The 16,424-nt window shown below is 38.9% G+C and overlaps 1 protein-coding gene across 1 annotated transcript in view; it reads right to left on the bottom strand.

The window, feature by feature from the left end:
- Nucleotides 1-16,424, bottom strand: part of LOC140946401 (long-chain-fatty-acid--CoA ligase 1-like) — a 28,529-nt gene that overhangs the window by 5,797 nt on the left and 6,308 nt on the right. Inside the window, exons 5-20 of the mRNA XM_073395517.1 lie at nt 16,083-16,182; nt 15,392-15,564; nt 14,579-14,611; nt 12,735-12,786; nt 11,523-11,599; nt 9,447-9,524; nt 8,370-8,452; nt 8,209-8,260; nt 6,666-6,748; nt 5,835-5,889; nt 4,830-4,928; nt 4,190-4,262; nt 2,685-2,773; nt 2,438-2,554; nt 1,454-1,507; nt 665-754 (exon numbers count right to left, since the gene is read on the bottom strand). Coding sequence (XP_073251618.1) covers nt 665-754; nt 1,454-1,507; nt 2,438-2,554; nt 2,685-2,773; nt 4,190-4,262; nt 4,830-4,928; nt 5,835-5,889; nt 6,666-6,748; nt 8,209-8,260; nt 8,370-8,452; nt 9,447-9,524; nt 11,523-11,599; nt 12,735-12,786; nt 14,579-14,611; nt 15,392-15,564; nt 16,083-16,182 — 1,308 coding nt within the window. The remainder of the gene's footprint in view (nt 1-664; nt 755-1,453; nt 1,508-2,437; nt 2,555-2,684; nt 2,774-4,189; nt 4,263-4,829; nt 4,929-5,834; nt 5,890-6,665; nt 6,749-8,208; nt 8,261-8,369; nt 8,453-9,446; nt 9,525-11,522; nt 11,600-12,734; nt 12,787-14,578; nt 14,612-15,391; nt 15,565-16,082; nt 16,183-16,424) is intronic.

Raw genomic sequence — 16,424 nt, 5'->3', positions numbered from 1 at the left:
TCGAAATAATTTCCGTAGAACCTCTGTTCTGAAAAAAAATATCAATTGTAAACTAAAGCTTCACTCCTAAGGATTCTACTGAAAAAAATTGAGGGCATTACATGCGCTAGAAGACTTAGAACCACTTTTTTAAATTTTCTATACATTTGTCTGTAAGAAAGACCCGGGAAAAATTACAGACAAATATATGAAAAATCTAAAGCAAGCCTCTGGAGAAATTTAAGCACAGGTACGTCCCCAAGTTTTTTTGGTGCAATCCTTTGCTTTGTAGCTTTAGTTTACAATTTTTTTCAGAACAGGCGTTTTACAGAAATCATTCGACATTAGATTCTCATACAAACACTGTAATTTCTCACACGTTTGCCTACTCGTCAAGATGGCGTCGAAAACCGTGACAAGGTCTATTCATATTTTAAAGACAATGCATTTACAGCAGTATAATAGAAGGTATCATCAGGAGCATATATATATATAAAATGAAATGACGAAATTCAAATTGAGCATATATATATATATATATATATAGCCTCCTGAAGGTGTACGAAAGGGGTACCTTTTCTGCCAAAAGTGGTATATAAAGGAGAAAAGGGGCTGGGCTTCGGGGCTAAGCTTCCCCGTATATAACTTTCAATTGGTAACTTACCCCCAGGGATTATTCACCTACCTTAAGGCTGTCACCATGTACAAACGCTTGGACCACAAGAGGGCTTCGCATGTAAACATTCTCAATCTTCTCCGGTGCCACGTACTCACCCTTAATAAAATTTTGAAAATCCGAACAGTTTGAAAAAGGAATAGTATCTCATTAATTCAAAATGTGTTTGCTATAATGAAGCAATTAAAGATTTTTTACGTGTTTATCCCCTCATTTATTCACATGAAAAATATAACTTAATATCAAGACCATCTTCCTAAGGGAGGTGAATTGCTGATTTTCAGTGTCACGCCATTCAACTAGGTAAATATGCAAAGACCCTCGCCAAGATTCAGGTCAGTGCAATTTTTCATATGCGCGATATCCAGAGAAATATTTTACCAAAATTTATAGAGATTTGTTTGGAAAAGCCATCCTGTTGGCCATCCGCATGGTTACCAACATGACAACCGGAAAACAAAAACATCTGTCACTGGGGTTTGCTACGACGAGTGAATTCTTCTCTCAAGGAACTCATAAACATAGGAGTACATAAGATGGCAAAATTCCCCAAAATAAGTCTGACTTTTTTAACCTACACTGAGCTCTCTCGCACAATGGCTTAGCAATTCAAGTGTATTCTATCACAAAACGAAGAACCCTTTCCAATTGAAAATGTGTATATTATTAGTTTTCAGCTGCTGTAATACTTCATGAAAATAAAGACACAGTAGGATTTAAGTTGTTTACTTTGAATTATAGTGACGCCATGTGAAAACCAGCAGTAGTGAGTCCTTTGGTCAAATCACGGCACCTTACCTGAGCAAGCTTAAAAATGTGTTTGACGCGGTCAACGATCATCAATACACCAGTCTGGAAAAGAAAAAAATGTTTAAACAGTACAAATACATGACATACTACTTATTAACCTCGTCCGTTCGGTCTTTACAGGGAAATATCAGACCGAGGCCTTGATGATTTGGTCTGAGATTTCCCTGTTATGAACGAAGAGACGAGCTTAACAAGTTATTTAATTTATTAAATGGCCTTTTCATTATGGAAATGAGCCTGCGATCAATTAAAACCAAAAGCTGGTCAGCGGAAAATTTTTAAAAACACGTCACCCCAATTAGTTGTTCACTTGTGCTCGCGTTACAATCAGGTGACAGTGGTCAGCGGATACCCTTTTTGACAGCTGCAAATTGACTATAACATGGATGTTCATAAGGATGTCCACTATCAAGTTACACACAGATTGTATATGACTTAGACGGACACCTACATAGTTAGTAATGTCCGGTCATTACTAAAAAAACAGCCAATCAGAGCGCGCGTACTATTATAGCCATATAATAAAATTCGATAAATTCTGATTGCATTACTGTTTTTACGCCTTGAGTAAATGCCTTTGATTGATTGTTGGTAATCTAAACAATCAAGATCAGAAAATTATGATTCCATCACAGCAAAATAAGAGAGACATTAGAACTTTAAACATCTTTCTGTTTTACATAAGAAGAGTGGTTTTGAAATAAACGCCTCATCGGAAAAGGTGAAAGTGGAATAAACGCAGGGGCTTAGTAAATATACTGCCACTATTGACTCGATTTCAAGGAATAATGTTACTGATATGGTATTTAGTTTAAAATTTAGTCAAAAGAAAGTATATTGTGTTCTTTTGCACATGAGCTTAGACGCTTATTTTCTACAATGGTTTAAAATTCACTCAGTGATCGAGAAACGTCTCAGTTTTATGCGGGAGCTACGCTCTTAGGCTTAGCTAAATCTACTTCATTAGTTTACCGGAAGCCATTCACCAATATCTCCGGTATGGAGCCAGCCATCTTTGTCAATCGTCTCAGCGGTCTTTTCTGGAGCTTTCCAGTAGCCTTTGAAGACAATTGGTCCTTTAATGCAAACCTAGAAAAAAGAGGTTTCAGATGAAAACGTATGTACAATATCTCACAGTAGTTAATTCTACTTCTATCTACCAAGACAAAAGATACGTAGCTTCTTTTTCATTTACCAATGGAGACTTGACAAATCTTACCTCCCCTCGACCGTTGGCAGCCATGCACTCCTTTTCTGGAACATCTACTAACTTGATCAGACAACTTGGTAGGGGAGGACCAACATGTCCTAAAATCAAATTAATTCAGAGTGGTTTGACACGCTCAGTCTGATATTGGTTGAAATAAAATATGTACAGGAGATTTAAGAGGTGAAGAAATTTTTTATTCTCGAGTTTTACGCACAGAGCGATGAAACTCGAAGAACTATTCCCACTACATACATAATTGGCTAGCGACGCCGGAAATAGACCTAACTCCTTGAAATTTCCTCTTGTTGGGCCTGCGCGCTAGTGGCACGATGCATTGGGGCCCTTGCTTAGAACTTCTTGGTTTTTGCCCGCCTCTCGGCCAGTTCAACGGACTTCAGTGGAAGTGACTACAAAGTTTCGCTCCTTTTGCCTCCCTTTGTGGCGGGTGACGTAACATACCCTCTTGATTCGGCATGCCCGATGTCCTGGCAGTAGCGGTTTCCTCCGATAACCTAGTTCCCCGGACAATGGGTATGCAGTGTGAATATTGTACAAAAAAGTCTTTACCTTCGTTTTAAGCTTAGCCCGTATTGTTTTCTAGCGTTTAATGAAATAGTTCTCATATTTTAATTATTGCCCTTGGTTGCAACCTATCTTCGCATGCGATAAGGGTCACATTTATAACTGTTAAATTTTCTCGTTGGAGTAGCCTCGCTGAGCTGCTGCCAAATCTCTTTTCATGAACTCTAAAATCCCTAGCACACCCCTCATTTCGGCCGCTAATTCAAGCCTCTGCAAAAGGTCGCCAAGTAGCCCGCGACACCTAGCCTAGCCTGTCAGCACGCTCACTTGTACCGGTTCGGGAAAAATCACTTTATCTCGCGCCAGTTTTGCCCCGAATTCGCACAAGTGAGCTTGCCAAGCAGGCGCCGGTTATTTTATTACAGGTCGCGCGAGGGGAACACACGTCCTCGAGATTTCTTTCTACACCCTAAAAAAACGACGCCTGCTACCCAGGCTGCACGACGCCTCTCTCCAAAAGCGTTGCTCGACCACCGCTCGACCATCGTAAATTAAACGCAAATGAATTTGGTAATTTTTCTGATTAGCGGGTTTGCCCTCAATTTAAAAGGTCGTTACACACTGGAGGACACCCAGATTTGTTCCGGTAGCATGTTCCCAGTGTATCGTTGCCTAATGGCAGGTGTGACCTCGAGGATGCTATAGTTGACTGTAAACCCAGAGGGCCTACTCCGGGAAAATGCGGCAAGCTTCAACAAACATCTACTCTATTTCACACAGATATATGTGAATCTCCAGTTACCCTATTTCACATTAAAATAAGCGTTTTCCTTTCCTAATATCAAAATTGTACCTTGTTCTAAAGAGTATAATTAATATCCATAATCTATTTTAGCTTGAGTATTTGACGGGATCAGAATACGGAATCGAAGTATCATGAAAGTTACCTTTCGACGCATCACCTAACCCTCCCCCTCCCTGCTCATACAGACCTGGTGTTGTATCTGTAATCTTGCCTATGGTCGCTGCTCCCGAACTTTCAGTCTGTCCATATCCCTCTAAAACCTGAAAGAGAAAAGCAAATGGGATCGTGCAGTGTAACTCACAAGCGAAACACGCGAAACTGGAGACACGTAACGTAACGTACTCTCTCAAAGGATATGACGAAGTAAAAGACCCTCTAAAAGAGAAGAATTGATAAGTTCATGGTGCTACTGTCGTCACATCATAAGCTGAGCCCGTTATTTTGTTGCGGGGCTACCATGTTGGAAAACGAGAAGACCATGGACTGGGTTACTTGCAAAAGCGTGAGTTTCGAAGGAAAAAAAAAAACAGATATAAGCGATTAGAGAGTCCCTAAATAAGCTGTTACAAAATTTAGCTGTCAGTTATAATATTTTTTAATGATTAGCTGTACAGCTGGCTTCATTCTCTTTGACCTAAATTTAGCTAGAGTCAAAACTATAATCAAATTGAATAAAGAATAATCGCGTGCCAGGAGATTTGGTATAAAAATACAAGTCAGATCAAACAGGCTTTTCAAAAATGGTCACTAAGGGCTTTCTTCAGTTGTCATCCAGACCCTCACTACAGTATAGCATTTTAAACGCTTAAAAACTGCGGCAAACTTACGTGACAAGATCCGAAGACGCATCTCAAGAATGTCATGACTTTTGCCGAAAGAGGTGCTGCCCCGGTTGTGATCAAGCGAACTTTCCCTCCAAGGAGAACCTGTAAATTTAAGAAAATATACTGTCGAGCCTCCGCTAACGGCCACGGCTTTCTTCTGCACCCAAGGTGGCCGTTGTAGAGAGGTTCAACTGTATATAGCATGTATTACAAAATCTATTTGACTATTTAGACGACTTTTTCTTGTTTGCTTTTATTCGGTAGTCAACGAGGCGCGTAGCACCAATTGCAAGTTGACTTTTTACGTCAGAACGAGTATAGTCTTATTTCATAGCCGGAAACCAACTTTAAATGTATAGCATACAAACTTCGATCCTTTGAATAGTTTTGATGAAGATACCGAAAGTTATGAAAAAACAATCCTTTATTCAACGAGAATCCAACATTTGTTTTTTATACTATTTAAAATGTTCAGTCTATATTTTGGCCGATTTTTTTTTCCTGAATTAAAAAAGCGATTTGTTGAAAAAGTTGCCATTGGTTTGTTTTTGTTAAAAAAGCCGATAGATACGGCGAACGTTAATTAGCCAATAAGATTGCAGAATTCCTGATATCATACTTCGATATGCTAGTTGGTTTCTACTTATTTTATATGATATTCGGAAAACAACTAGATTGGCCCATGAACTAATAAAGAGCTTCTTACTAAAAGGTTGGTGTTGCTGTAAATAATACCCCATTGTAGACCAAAGATTTCTGACTTGTATAATTCTTATTAATTAATCACAACCTCTGCTTCGATAACTAAAAATATTGAGTAGCAAGAAAAGTGGTTTGGATGCAAAACTGATTCGGAGCTTGGAAAATATCTGAAAGAAAACTCCCAGCGCGACCGCAATTAACTGTTTTTAATGCTGTGTTCTCGGAGCAGGTTAATTGCAACAAGTTTTAAACTTGCATTCGCAGTAGAAAGCCTTTAATGAAGGCTAAGAATGCCATAAAACTAACCTTAATTTTCTTGAATACAATTTTGTCCCAAATTGTGTCTCCTGTAACTATTCCCCTAGAAAGGTTTACAAAAGAATGTCAGCGTGCTAACGAGTAGTAATTAAAAAAATCTTATTTACGTAATGCGTGCGGCTGGTACTTCAAATCTGTAAAAGAGAATATTTTCGCTGGAAATTAAATGATATGTAGACGCTAATCATCTCTTTATAAGGTTGGATAGGTGTTTGTCCAAATTGTGCAGACTTGCTTAGAGAGAGTGATAGGGGAGAACCGAACACCCAACAGTTAATCGATCTAATTTTTTACTCCAGTTACTTCAAAAATATGTTTTTAACCTGTCTTGTAACAAATCAAGTTGTTGTTGGTCGTTTCGTGAATACTGACTTCTTATTGGATAAAATTGTTACGTCACTTGTTGCAAACAAGTTTGCGGTAAACCGCGCAAAATGTTATGACAGATTTTGTTGCGAAAGATAGTCAGAACTATATTCTCTACAAGTAGTTTCTGCAAAAACGTTTCCCAACCTGCAACCTGACTGTTGCAAGACAGGTTTGATTCTTCAGTGGCAAAAAGCACAATATCGCTATTCAACTCGTTTTGCAGGAACAAAACAAGTTAAACGTTTTTCAGATTTTTTAGTGCTTGGGGGAGGCGGAGATGGAGAAAACCGCCCGTTTTTCGCCTTGTCTTCTCCCATCACCCCCTTCCCTATCGTTTTCTGGTTTGAACTCGGTTCAGCTTTCGTGCGGCTGTATAGTACCACATTAGAAAAACACACTCACCAAAAAAATGACGTCACTTGAAATGCCTAGAAGTCACTGCAATCTTACCTTTTGAGATAATCTTCTTTTGAGGCCAAAGCTTTACGAAACAGAAGGCTTTTAATTTTACTTTGCGACACTTGTGCCATCACCTAAAATTAAAAGTTAATCCAGTGTGAACACAACAAGTCAATGCAATCAGACTGGTGTCTCTAGCTAATGGGTATTATTGCGCGCAGTTTTATCATAACTCTACATTTAAGCAGGCTATGTCCATACTATACTGGATGGCCCTTTCGTTCAAACACCAAAAGCAATACGGTATACCTTATTATTGGAAATTAACGCTTTATGAAATTAAGGTATTGGAAATTAACGCGACTTAAATTAACGCGAATTTAATGGAAAACGACTTTCGAATAAAGAAAATTAACGCGAAAGAGGAAGTAGCATTTCATAATAAAGGAAATTAACGCGATTAAGACACAGTTGTTGGTGACAACTGGAACAAATTTATTTTGACACCGGATGCAAAAGAATTCAAAACTGAACAAAAATGAGCTGACATCACTTCTGACAGCGACAACGATGAAGATGAACTCGAAATATTGCAAACCTTCGCCTTCGCTTTCGTGGAACATGAAAAATAGAGGGTAGATGGAAAGAAAGAAAGCTTGTATTTAATGTTTTTTAGGTGTCAGGACAGGTTCCAAAATTGGGGTTAAACTACTGGAAATTAAGGGCGCGGAATTTAACACTGCACTTAATTAACGTCGCGGAGATTAACGCTCAACAAAATTAACGCGAATTATAACGATTCGCGTTAATTTCATGGAGCGTTAATTTCCTATAATAAGGTAGTATCAACTCCTATCTGATATGTGACTCTCCTCTTAAGAGATCGGCTCGGCACTGCTTCGCTATGGTACAGATATCCCGCCGAAATCACCGTTGTTAAGTGTAAACAGAAGCCCTATCCGGTAAGGCTTTCGTGACGACACGAATAGCTATCTGCATAGTGTGAACACCTATCCCGTTATATGTGACTCTCCTCTTTAGAGATCGGCTCGGCACAGCTTCGCTCCGTTTTACAGAAATCGCGCCGAAATCACTGTTCTTATGTGTAAACAGAAGCCCTATCCAGTATGGTTTTCTTGCCGGTGTAGTGTGAACGTAGCCAAAATCGAAATCTAACAGTCCCGCAATGATCATCCTGCATCCATTCCTCTCGAAGGAAATGTTCGTTTAATAACTGATGTATGAGCAGGTGCTGTGTTTTATATGAATTAAAAGTTACGTTCGTTCCAATTCATCAGTGGAAATACAAGTACGGTATTAGAACCGGTGCCTCTTGCAATTTCTCCATGCCGGGGTACACTTTCAAAAAAGTCGTTCGTCCGATTTGATATGGCTCGGGACAAAGGACGACTTCGTCGCTCGCCTAGAAACAACTAAAAACTTTTCTCCGCTCCCTTTAACGCGTCAGGTCTACGTGTGGCAAGTCTACATGTAGGCTTTTAATTTAGAAAATATAACGGTGACTCCCTCCCACCCCCCACCATCCCCCAACCCCCTCAGAAAATGATGATGATGATGATGATGGTTTAATTACCTTATCGTAAATTCTGCCGAGCAGTCGAGGAACAGAAGGAAAAATTGTGGGTCTAGAAAGGAGAAATAATTATTTGAATATGTAAAAATGAAGCCTGGCTAGGAGAAAGACAAAGTAGTTTTTGGTAAATCTACCAAAAACTAACAAAGAGTAGAACTTACTTTAGCTCTTGAATGTCTTCCAAGAGAAGCTTTATATCACCTCTAAAGAATCCAACGCGAACTCCAATGACGAAACACATATGCTAAAGAAAAATGTAATAGACGATGGCTGATATATTGAGTTGTTAAAAACACTTGAATTCAGAAAGATACCAACCTCTTTCCCAGGACTTTTTGGCTTCGAAAATGGGCGGGCTTTTTCCTTCCCTTCCATTTTCTAAGGAAAAAGTCCTGGGAACGAGATTGATTGTTGTACCTTTTTTTCTGCGAAAACGTAATTCTGCATATAATTAGGGTCAAACCAAAGCAAATGCCTTAAATATCAAGATAAACGATACTCTATCTTTTCCATTCGTTAAAATACAATCTAATTTGTCTTGGTTTCGGCGAAATATATAGTAAAGAAACACACTAAGGTTGATTAAAAAAACCTTCCTGACCTATTAAAACGTTTTATCTCCGAAACTGAAAAAAAGAGGAACATTATTACTCGTCTGCTTAGCTGGCAGTTTTGTCGGGAAGTGTGGACGGAAGGGAGGGCGAGCGAGCGAGCGAGCGAGCGAGCAGCGAAACCGCGACTTTGCTGCACATTTTCGTGGCTTCACCGTGCGCTCGCCGCAAGCGCTCGGCCCTCCCCAGCAAAATGGCCGCGGCTACGAATGCTTTTAGGACAATTACACGTGGACGTTATCTTACTACAACTACCATAATCCCTCAGTTTGTTGTGTTTTTGTGCAAATTAGAGCTATTGTTTTTTACACCTCAGCAGGATTGACAAATATAGATAAGAAAGCAAAAAAAAAAACAAATTAATGGGCCTTTTTCAAAAATACCATAATAATCTTTGTTGTCCCTCTAAAATTTTGTATAAACATTGTTTGTTGTCAGTTTCTCTTAGGACTCACAATCGCCACAAGAGAAATTGAAAACAATGCTTATGCAAATTTTTGGAGGTACAACGAAGAATATTATGGTATTTTTAAAAAGGCCTATTTGTAGCCAAATGTCGTCATCAACAGCCGTTAAAATGGCTGCGGATTAAATGTTGGTTAGACAAACATAATAAAGAGTTTGTACCTCAGCCAATCGCTCATAACTATGAGCAAGAGGAAGATAAGAGATCAAGCAATCTTCTGGAGTTATTTCAAGGCCGGCCTGTAATGAAAGAAGCAAGTGTATCGTGCATTTGAAGGGTAAATATGTAGTATTCATTCGATTGCAAAAATGTTGTCATTTAAAAAGGCATAATTCATATGCGATGGGACCAAGGGGCTCTCTAGGAAGTGCTCATACATTAATTTACTTGCGTTATCGTATAAAACGCATATTTAAAGTAGTCTGTGGATGCAGCCGTCTCTGACTCGTTCCCAGTCGTCTCGCGCTTCCTTTGATCGCGCTTCCCTCGCTAGAAGACTGAGAGACCGCTGTATTTGCAAGCTGTGTGTACATTGTAGGGGCTGTATGGCTTTGGTATTGTTGAAACTGCGGTTTTTTCTGCGCTCTGCAAAAAGATTTCTGCGAAAATATGTGCGCAAGGGTGTGATTATCGCCAAGAAAAGTAGAACAAGTTCTTTTGACCTTGTTAGAATTTATCAGGACAAGGAACTCGTGATAATGAAGGGTTTTGTAAACAGCATTTTGAATTTGCAATTATCATAATACCCATATATCCAATAGATCCCATCGTTAAAAGCTTATACTTTTCAAGTGACAATTTTTTGCGATATATTTACATTGAGTTTCATCAAACATTTACTATGTTTTTTAGACCAAGGCAAAACGTCGAAACTTTTCATGAGACGAACCAGAGCGGATGAGGTTCGTGAAAAAGTCGATGTCTGTCTTAATTGGGTTGGTGTGAATGAGTTTGGATCGACCAACACGTGCTGAGGATTCGTCTACTTCAGATGATCGGATGTTTGATTGGTTCGAGGCTACTTTAGTTTGACGTCTGATCCAAATGGTAAGTTTAACGTAAACTTGGTCCATAAATTACAATTTCCAAGAGAAAATGATGGTATAGAGAGGAAAACTTAGGGCGTTGACCGGGATATGTGTATTTCACTGAAGTTATTTTTAGAGGTAACACCATAAAGTCTACACACTGCTGCCAAAAAAAAAACACTGATAAAAAGTTTGCGGACCTCTGCGGAAACCATTAATTTCAAGCGTTTAAATTGATCTAAAAATAACTTTGGTAAAGTTCATATATCCCAAGGGCTGGACTTGGCGTTTCCCTTTCTGTCCTTCTATTAGAGACCTTTAGATTCGAGGACGAGAACGACTTCGAGTACGAGATTTGATTTAAAGTTTTTTCCCCTCAATTCTTTACTGTACTTTTTTTCACCAGAAAAGTTAGCACTGTTCTCGTTATTGAAGGAGGTTGAATTGATTGAGCCCTCTCCCGATTACAAAATGCTAAAACGTCTAACATTTGATAACTTGTTCCCGCCACTACGACACTCTCGCTAAACGTCGTAGTGGAATTAGGACGGCTACCACGTTTTCTCGCCAAATTGACGCTGCCTAGCCTCACGCGCGAGCACTACTCAGTATTGAGAAAATCTCGTACTCGTAGTCGTTCTCGTCTGACTTCTCGTCTTAGAATCTAAGGTCTCTATTTTCTCTTGATTCGTCTCATGTAAATAAAAAAATAAAAAATAAAAAATAAAATTCATCATTGTACTTTTTTTCACCAGAAAAGTTAGCACTGTCATCGTTATTGAAGGAGGTTGAGCCCTCTCCCGATCGCAAAATGCTAAAACTTCTAACATTTGATAACTTGTTCCCGCCACGACGACACTCTCGCTAAAGCTCGTAGTAGAATTAGGACGAATACCACGTTTTCCCGCCAAATTGACGCTGCCTAGCCTCACGCGCGAGCACTACTCAGTATTGAGAAAATCTCGAACTCGTAGTCGTTCTCCTCTTAGAATCTAAGGTCTCTATTTTCTCTCTATTCGTCTCATGTAAAGTTCGACCTTGGGCCTTCGAATTAGAAGTGAAACTAACTTTGGAAGTTTCTTGAGTTTTACTTTCGCCAATATCGGCATTGTAAAGTCATTTTCGTATTGTTAACTCCAGGGTACAATCTAGTGGGAACTAATCAACTGAAGTGGTTTAATTTTTTAGTTCAATATTTAATTTGCAAACCTCTTCATACTGCATCTGAAGACCGGCAATGCTTGCAATCATGTTTCCATGGGTTATCATGACCCCTTTCGGTGTACCTGGAGAAAAAAAAGACAATGTTTCCGCAAAAAAGGACAAAAACGACTCAAGTTCTCGTTATAGGGAAAACGCTTAGTACGGAGAAAACATCAGCGCTTTCTTATCCCAGTTCATACAGGAGCCTGGAGAAGAGTCACCCCTGGATGTAAGGTAATTTGAATTCCAGAATCCTGGAAATTCAGCTCAAGGAGTCCTGAATCGGGATCGCTTAAGGTTAGAATCCAAAGTCCAATTTCCTTTGACAAGGAATTCGGTATCCAGTACCTGGAGTCCAGAATCCACAGCGTGGAATCCAGAAGACTGCCGTGGCCTACCTTACATGGGGCGAGAAGAGGCACTTCTCTCATTGTACGTTTCTGGGAAACTGCCCACCTACCCCTCCCCTAAATCAACATTAACACTTACTTCTCACATAGGTAAAAATGTTGGCTTAGGGGAGGGGTAGGTGGGCAGTTTCCCAGAACCATATAATGATCCTTTCTCTTCCTATGATATAATAAGAAGGGGAAATCTCTTTTACAGTCGTCAAACGTTACAGTAAAAACCCAGGAGTGAGAACCTAAGATTTAAGAACCTGCTAGGCTGAAATTTGCAATGCGTTAGACCCCCTCCGAAAGAATCTATTTAGCTTAAAATTTGGAGAAAGGTTCTTATTTTCAAAAATCATTTAAAAATATTTACTAATTGCAATTGCAAAAGGCAAGTTAGTACATATATAAATGTTGTTTGATTGAGGTCATTGAGAAAATGTTTATCATATTGTGTTTTATAGCACAATCATGTATATAAAGTTGTTTTGACTCAAGAAATTAAAATTCATTTGAGAATAGATCTCTATTATGGTCATATTAGAATATAAGCAATCATTAGGTACGCAAATTTAAGGGTGCTGATCACTAAAATCTTCTTAGCAACGACATAATTTTTTGCAAGAAATTAAGAACCTATTAAGAGCCTAGATAGCCTAAATTTATGTTAACCACCATTTACGTAAGAACCTGTTTAGGCTAACCCTGGGAAATGTAGGTTCTTACTCGTGGGTTTTTACTGTATATCAGGCAATTGACTCGGTTCTCTCTATAATTGACACAGTTTTGTTTAACTGAATCAAGGACAATATAGGTAAATAAAAACCTGTAGTTCCACTGGTGTAACAGATGGTTAATATGTCATCAGGTTTTCCAGGCTGCAATTAAAAACAGCGTCAAAAGTTAAATCAAAATTGTTTAACAATATATTCAGGTGTACGGTTGCAAGCATACGCGTTTGTTTCTATCCCAGGGGGGTACTTGGGATTTCAAGTGATGGGAATGATCGAAGGATTTTTTTGGGTTTGAAATTTTCGATTCCGGGAGTTTTTTTGGGTACGAAAATTTGGCAAGTATTTTTTGGGTAGCTTGATTTGAGTAGGGATTTTTTGGGGGGTATTAAAAAGAATCGGTAGTGCCCTGGCTGCGTAGATCTGCGAATTAAGTACAAACAAATGACTGCCAGATGAGGGAAAGGATATATTCAGATGAATAAACAAACACGAGTGTTCAATTTCCAATGTTTTTCTTTGTGTTATAGCATTACTCCTTTCTGGAACTTTTACGGGCCACAAAATGGGCATGGGATTTTTTGCGGGTTAATTTTTGGTCTAGGGATTTTTTTTGGGTTTTGCTGGAAGCCCTAGGGATTTTTTTGGGTCTTGACTTTTGGCTCCATTCGATCATCCCCGTCAGTTGAAATCCCGAGTACCCCCCCTGGGGTTTCTATAAATGTATTTGAAATTTTGTGTTTATTTCTTGAGGAAATTTTGTCTAAATAGTACATTAACTCATTTCCAGAATTATCTACTTTGGTATCAAAAATAGACTTTTTTGACGTCTATCATACAAATGCGAAAATACAGCAGAACCAAGGTAACTCGAACTCGGACAGCTTTAACTCTCCCCCCTAAACTCAAACTATAATCCCATTATATTTATTATCATTCTTATTTCCTTTGGATTTTTCCTTTCTTTTCAGTCATAATTTATTTACTCAGATAACTCGAATTCCCCTCTAACTGGGTAAAAAACTAAAAACAACACAAAGGCAATTTGTTTTTAATTATTCCAACGAGTAATAGCCCATTTTACAGTTGTAGGTGAAAACAAGGCTGGGGTTGACCTTGTTTTGATACAGCCCTTCCTGCTTATTATGTAAATCATGTCTTTCTTATGCTAACTAGTATTTTTTAAGCAAAATTTACATTAGAAAAGGAATGAGGTTTGTATCAAAACGAGGTCAACCTCAGCCTCTCGTTCTCTCAAAGGCTAGGGCACCAAGCCCACAACTGTAAAATGGCCTATTGACGATCATTTTCTTACATTATCATAAGAATGCATTAGCTCCTTGTAAGGGAATCCAAGACAGTCTTGGATTCTGAATTCCAGGTAAATAGAGGATCCCAGAAATTGTTAGTGGAAATTAGATTCCGGATTGCAATCGCGAGTGGGATTCCGGATTTCTTCAGCTGTTTAAGAGATTCCAAAGCCAAGAAATTTCGTATTCCACGAGCGGAAATTTCCGGGATACCGGTGGGCGAAATGCATAATCGTGTTACAGTTTCTGATGATGAGTAAGTTTAATTTGCACTGCACTGTATACTTATGTTACAGTACAAGTTAATAGTTACATTACTCAATTAACTGTCAATTATTAACATGGCGAATTGAATATTCCATCGAACCCGCTGACTCAAACTGTTTCTCATTTCCCTACAAGAGTTCGAGCTACCGTGGTTCTACATTATGCAGTAAGAAGCCAACTAAGGAAACAGATATCGTTTGGAAACTTGAACTAAAACAGAATTTTGTAAGAAAGAGAAAATTATATTAGAATGACTTAAGGTAACTTTATTTTTTGATGCGGAGGACAGCCTATCACCAGGTTGCCAAGAAACAGATTTACAAAATTTGCCTCTTTACTCGCTAAATTCTCAAATTTCTCACCTTTTTCTCTTGTGGGCTGTTTGCACCCATTTGCTAAATCAAAATGAATATTTAACAGTATATTATTGATTTGGCTTTCAAATCATAATTAAGTACAATATATATATTTAGGTCTTTCAAGGTTAAGGCTTATCGTTATTTCTTGTGAACCGCAAAATACCAGCAACTTAAAGAGGGGTGACTTCCATCATGTCTTCCTTGTATCTCATTTATACCGCAAGAGCAAGAACTAAATGTAGACAATCACTGAAGGTTCAATGGTCATTCGCTAGTTTTAAATGTATAAAGACGCAAGTCTCCCGCCTCCACCCCGACCTGTAAGACCTAATTTTGCAGTATGGGCTCGAAACGTTAATTGCGTTAAACTATTTCAACATCGGAATTTAGCTTATCATCTCATACGACTAAGATGATTACTTTTTTGCATTCTTTAAAACACTCGATGATGAACAGTTGGATAATTAACCCTTTCACTGCCAGAGTGTTTGATGGAGATTTGTAAGGTGACTCTAACTTTTGAGTCTGTGGACGAAATCCTGTGATGTGACCATTCAAATGAAAGCTCTCTGCCTGTACTTTCACATGATGCTATTTGTTTGTCAAAATTTTAGAAAATGAAATCTGCAAATTTGGTGGAACTTTGCCTTTGGCCACATTTGGCAGCGAAAGGGTTAAAGCCGGGGACGAGGTTATGGTTAAAATGGTGGTGAAAAAAGTACGTGAAAAAACGAATTGGGGGCCTATTTATCTCCCCTTTACATCTAAACGCTCGAAGGACTTAAATGAAAGGAATTAAATGAAATCGGATCTTACCTCTACCTCGAGAATGTAAAGTATATTCAGTCCAAGCTTTTCAGCTTCTTCCTTTTCTTCGGGTTTTACAGGCGCGTCGATTTTAATAATATTTTTCACGTTAGTACACTTTTCAGCGTTGTCAAAAAGAAATCGAAGTTTGTTCCCGTTACACACCATTGTCTCGATATCAGCTGAAATTAAGAGGAGACTTATTAGAGAAATCATCAAATGTCCCGCTCAGGTAAGCCTGCTTCAATATGGTGGATCAAGCATTGTGATGCATTAGCACTGGATTTAACATGGCATGGGGGTAAGATTTCCGACTGCCCTAGGCCGGGTCGACCCCTACTGAGTGCCTTAAAACAAAGGAAACTGAGGAGTAAGGTACTGCCTTCTTCCCTGTAAAATGCCACAGACTTTTGTCGCTTGGTTTGGATGAACCCACAGAAATGGCGTTTTCGTCCCCTGTGGGAGAGGTAAACCGAAAGGTCTCCTCAAAATGAGTTTTTTCGTGCTAAATACACCGACGCTGGAATAAAGTTGTTTCGTTTTGTCCCGACCTCAGATAATAAAAATATGATATGGCCAGCCAATCGGAAGCGACATTGGACCGAAAGTAAAGTGCTTACTTTTCAGTGTACTATGATGTAGTGTTCGTCCTAGTGATACGGTATTTTATCGCACTTTTGTCTGCTTTGTGAGATCTTACCGTGATTTATGATGTACACACACCCTTCGGCTCCATGCGTGTCGTAAATTGGTACGGAAATCATAGAGTGCATCTGACACGCAAAATCGGCTAAATCCCACTAAAAAGAAATTCAAAAAATCATCACATAACAGCAAATAAGAAAGTAATGTAGAATACAGCAGTCTCTCATCGCGTTTTTAGTTAGGACGTTTCGTTTCGAAACAATCCCAGCGCGTTGAGAAGAGGCGGCTGATTGGCTGGCTCGAATGTAATAAAACGTTTCCGTTTTGCTTTCCTTAAGGCAAGACTCAGAGGAGCTAAAAATGCTTTTGAAAATGTAATTCACTGTTTTCTTATAAG

This window comes from Porites lutea, chromosome 8 (assembly GCF_958299795.1).
Source record: "Porites lutea chromosome 8, jaPorLute2.1, whole genome shotgun sequence".
NCBI lineage: Eukaryota > Metazoa > Cnidaria > Anthozoa > Scleractinia > Poritidae > Porites > Porites lutea.
The sequence above is the reverse complement of the archived record's forward strand: the minus strand, read 5'-3'. Positions and strand labels throughout refer to the sequence as shown.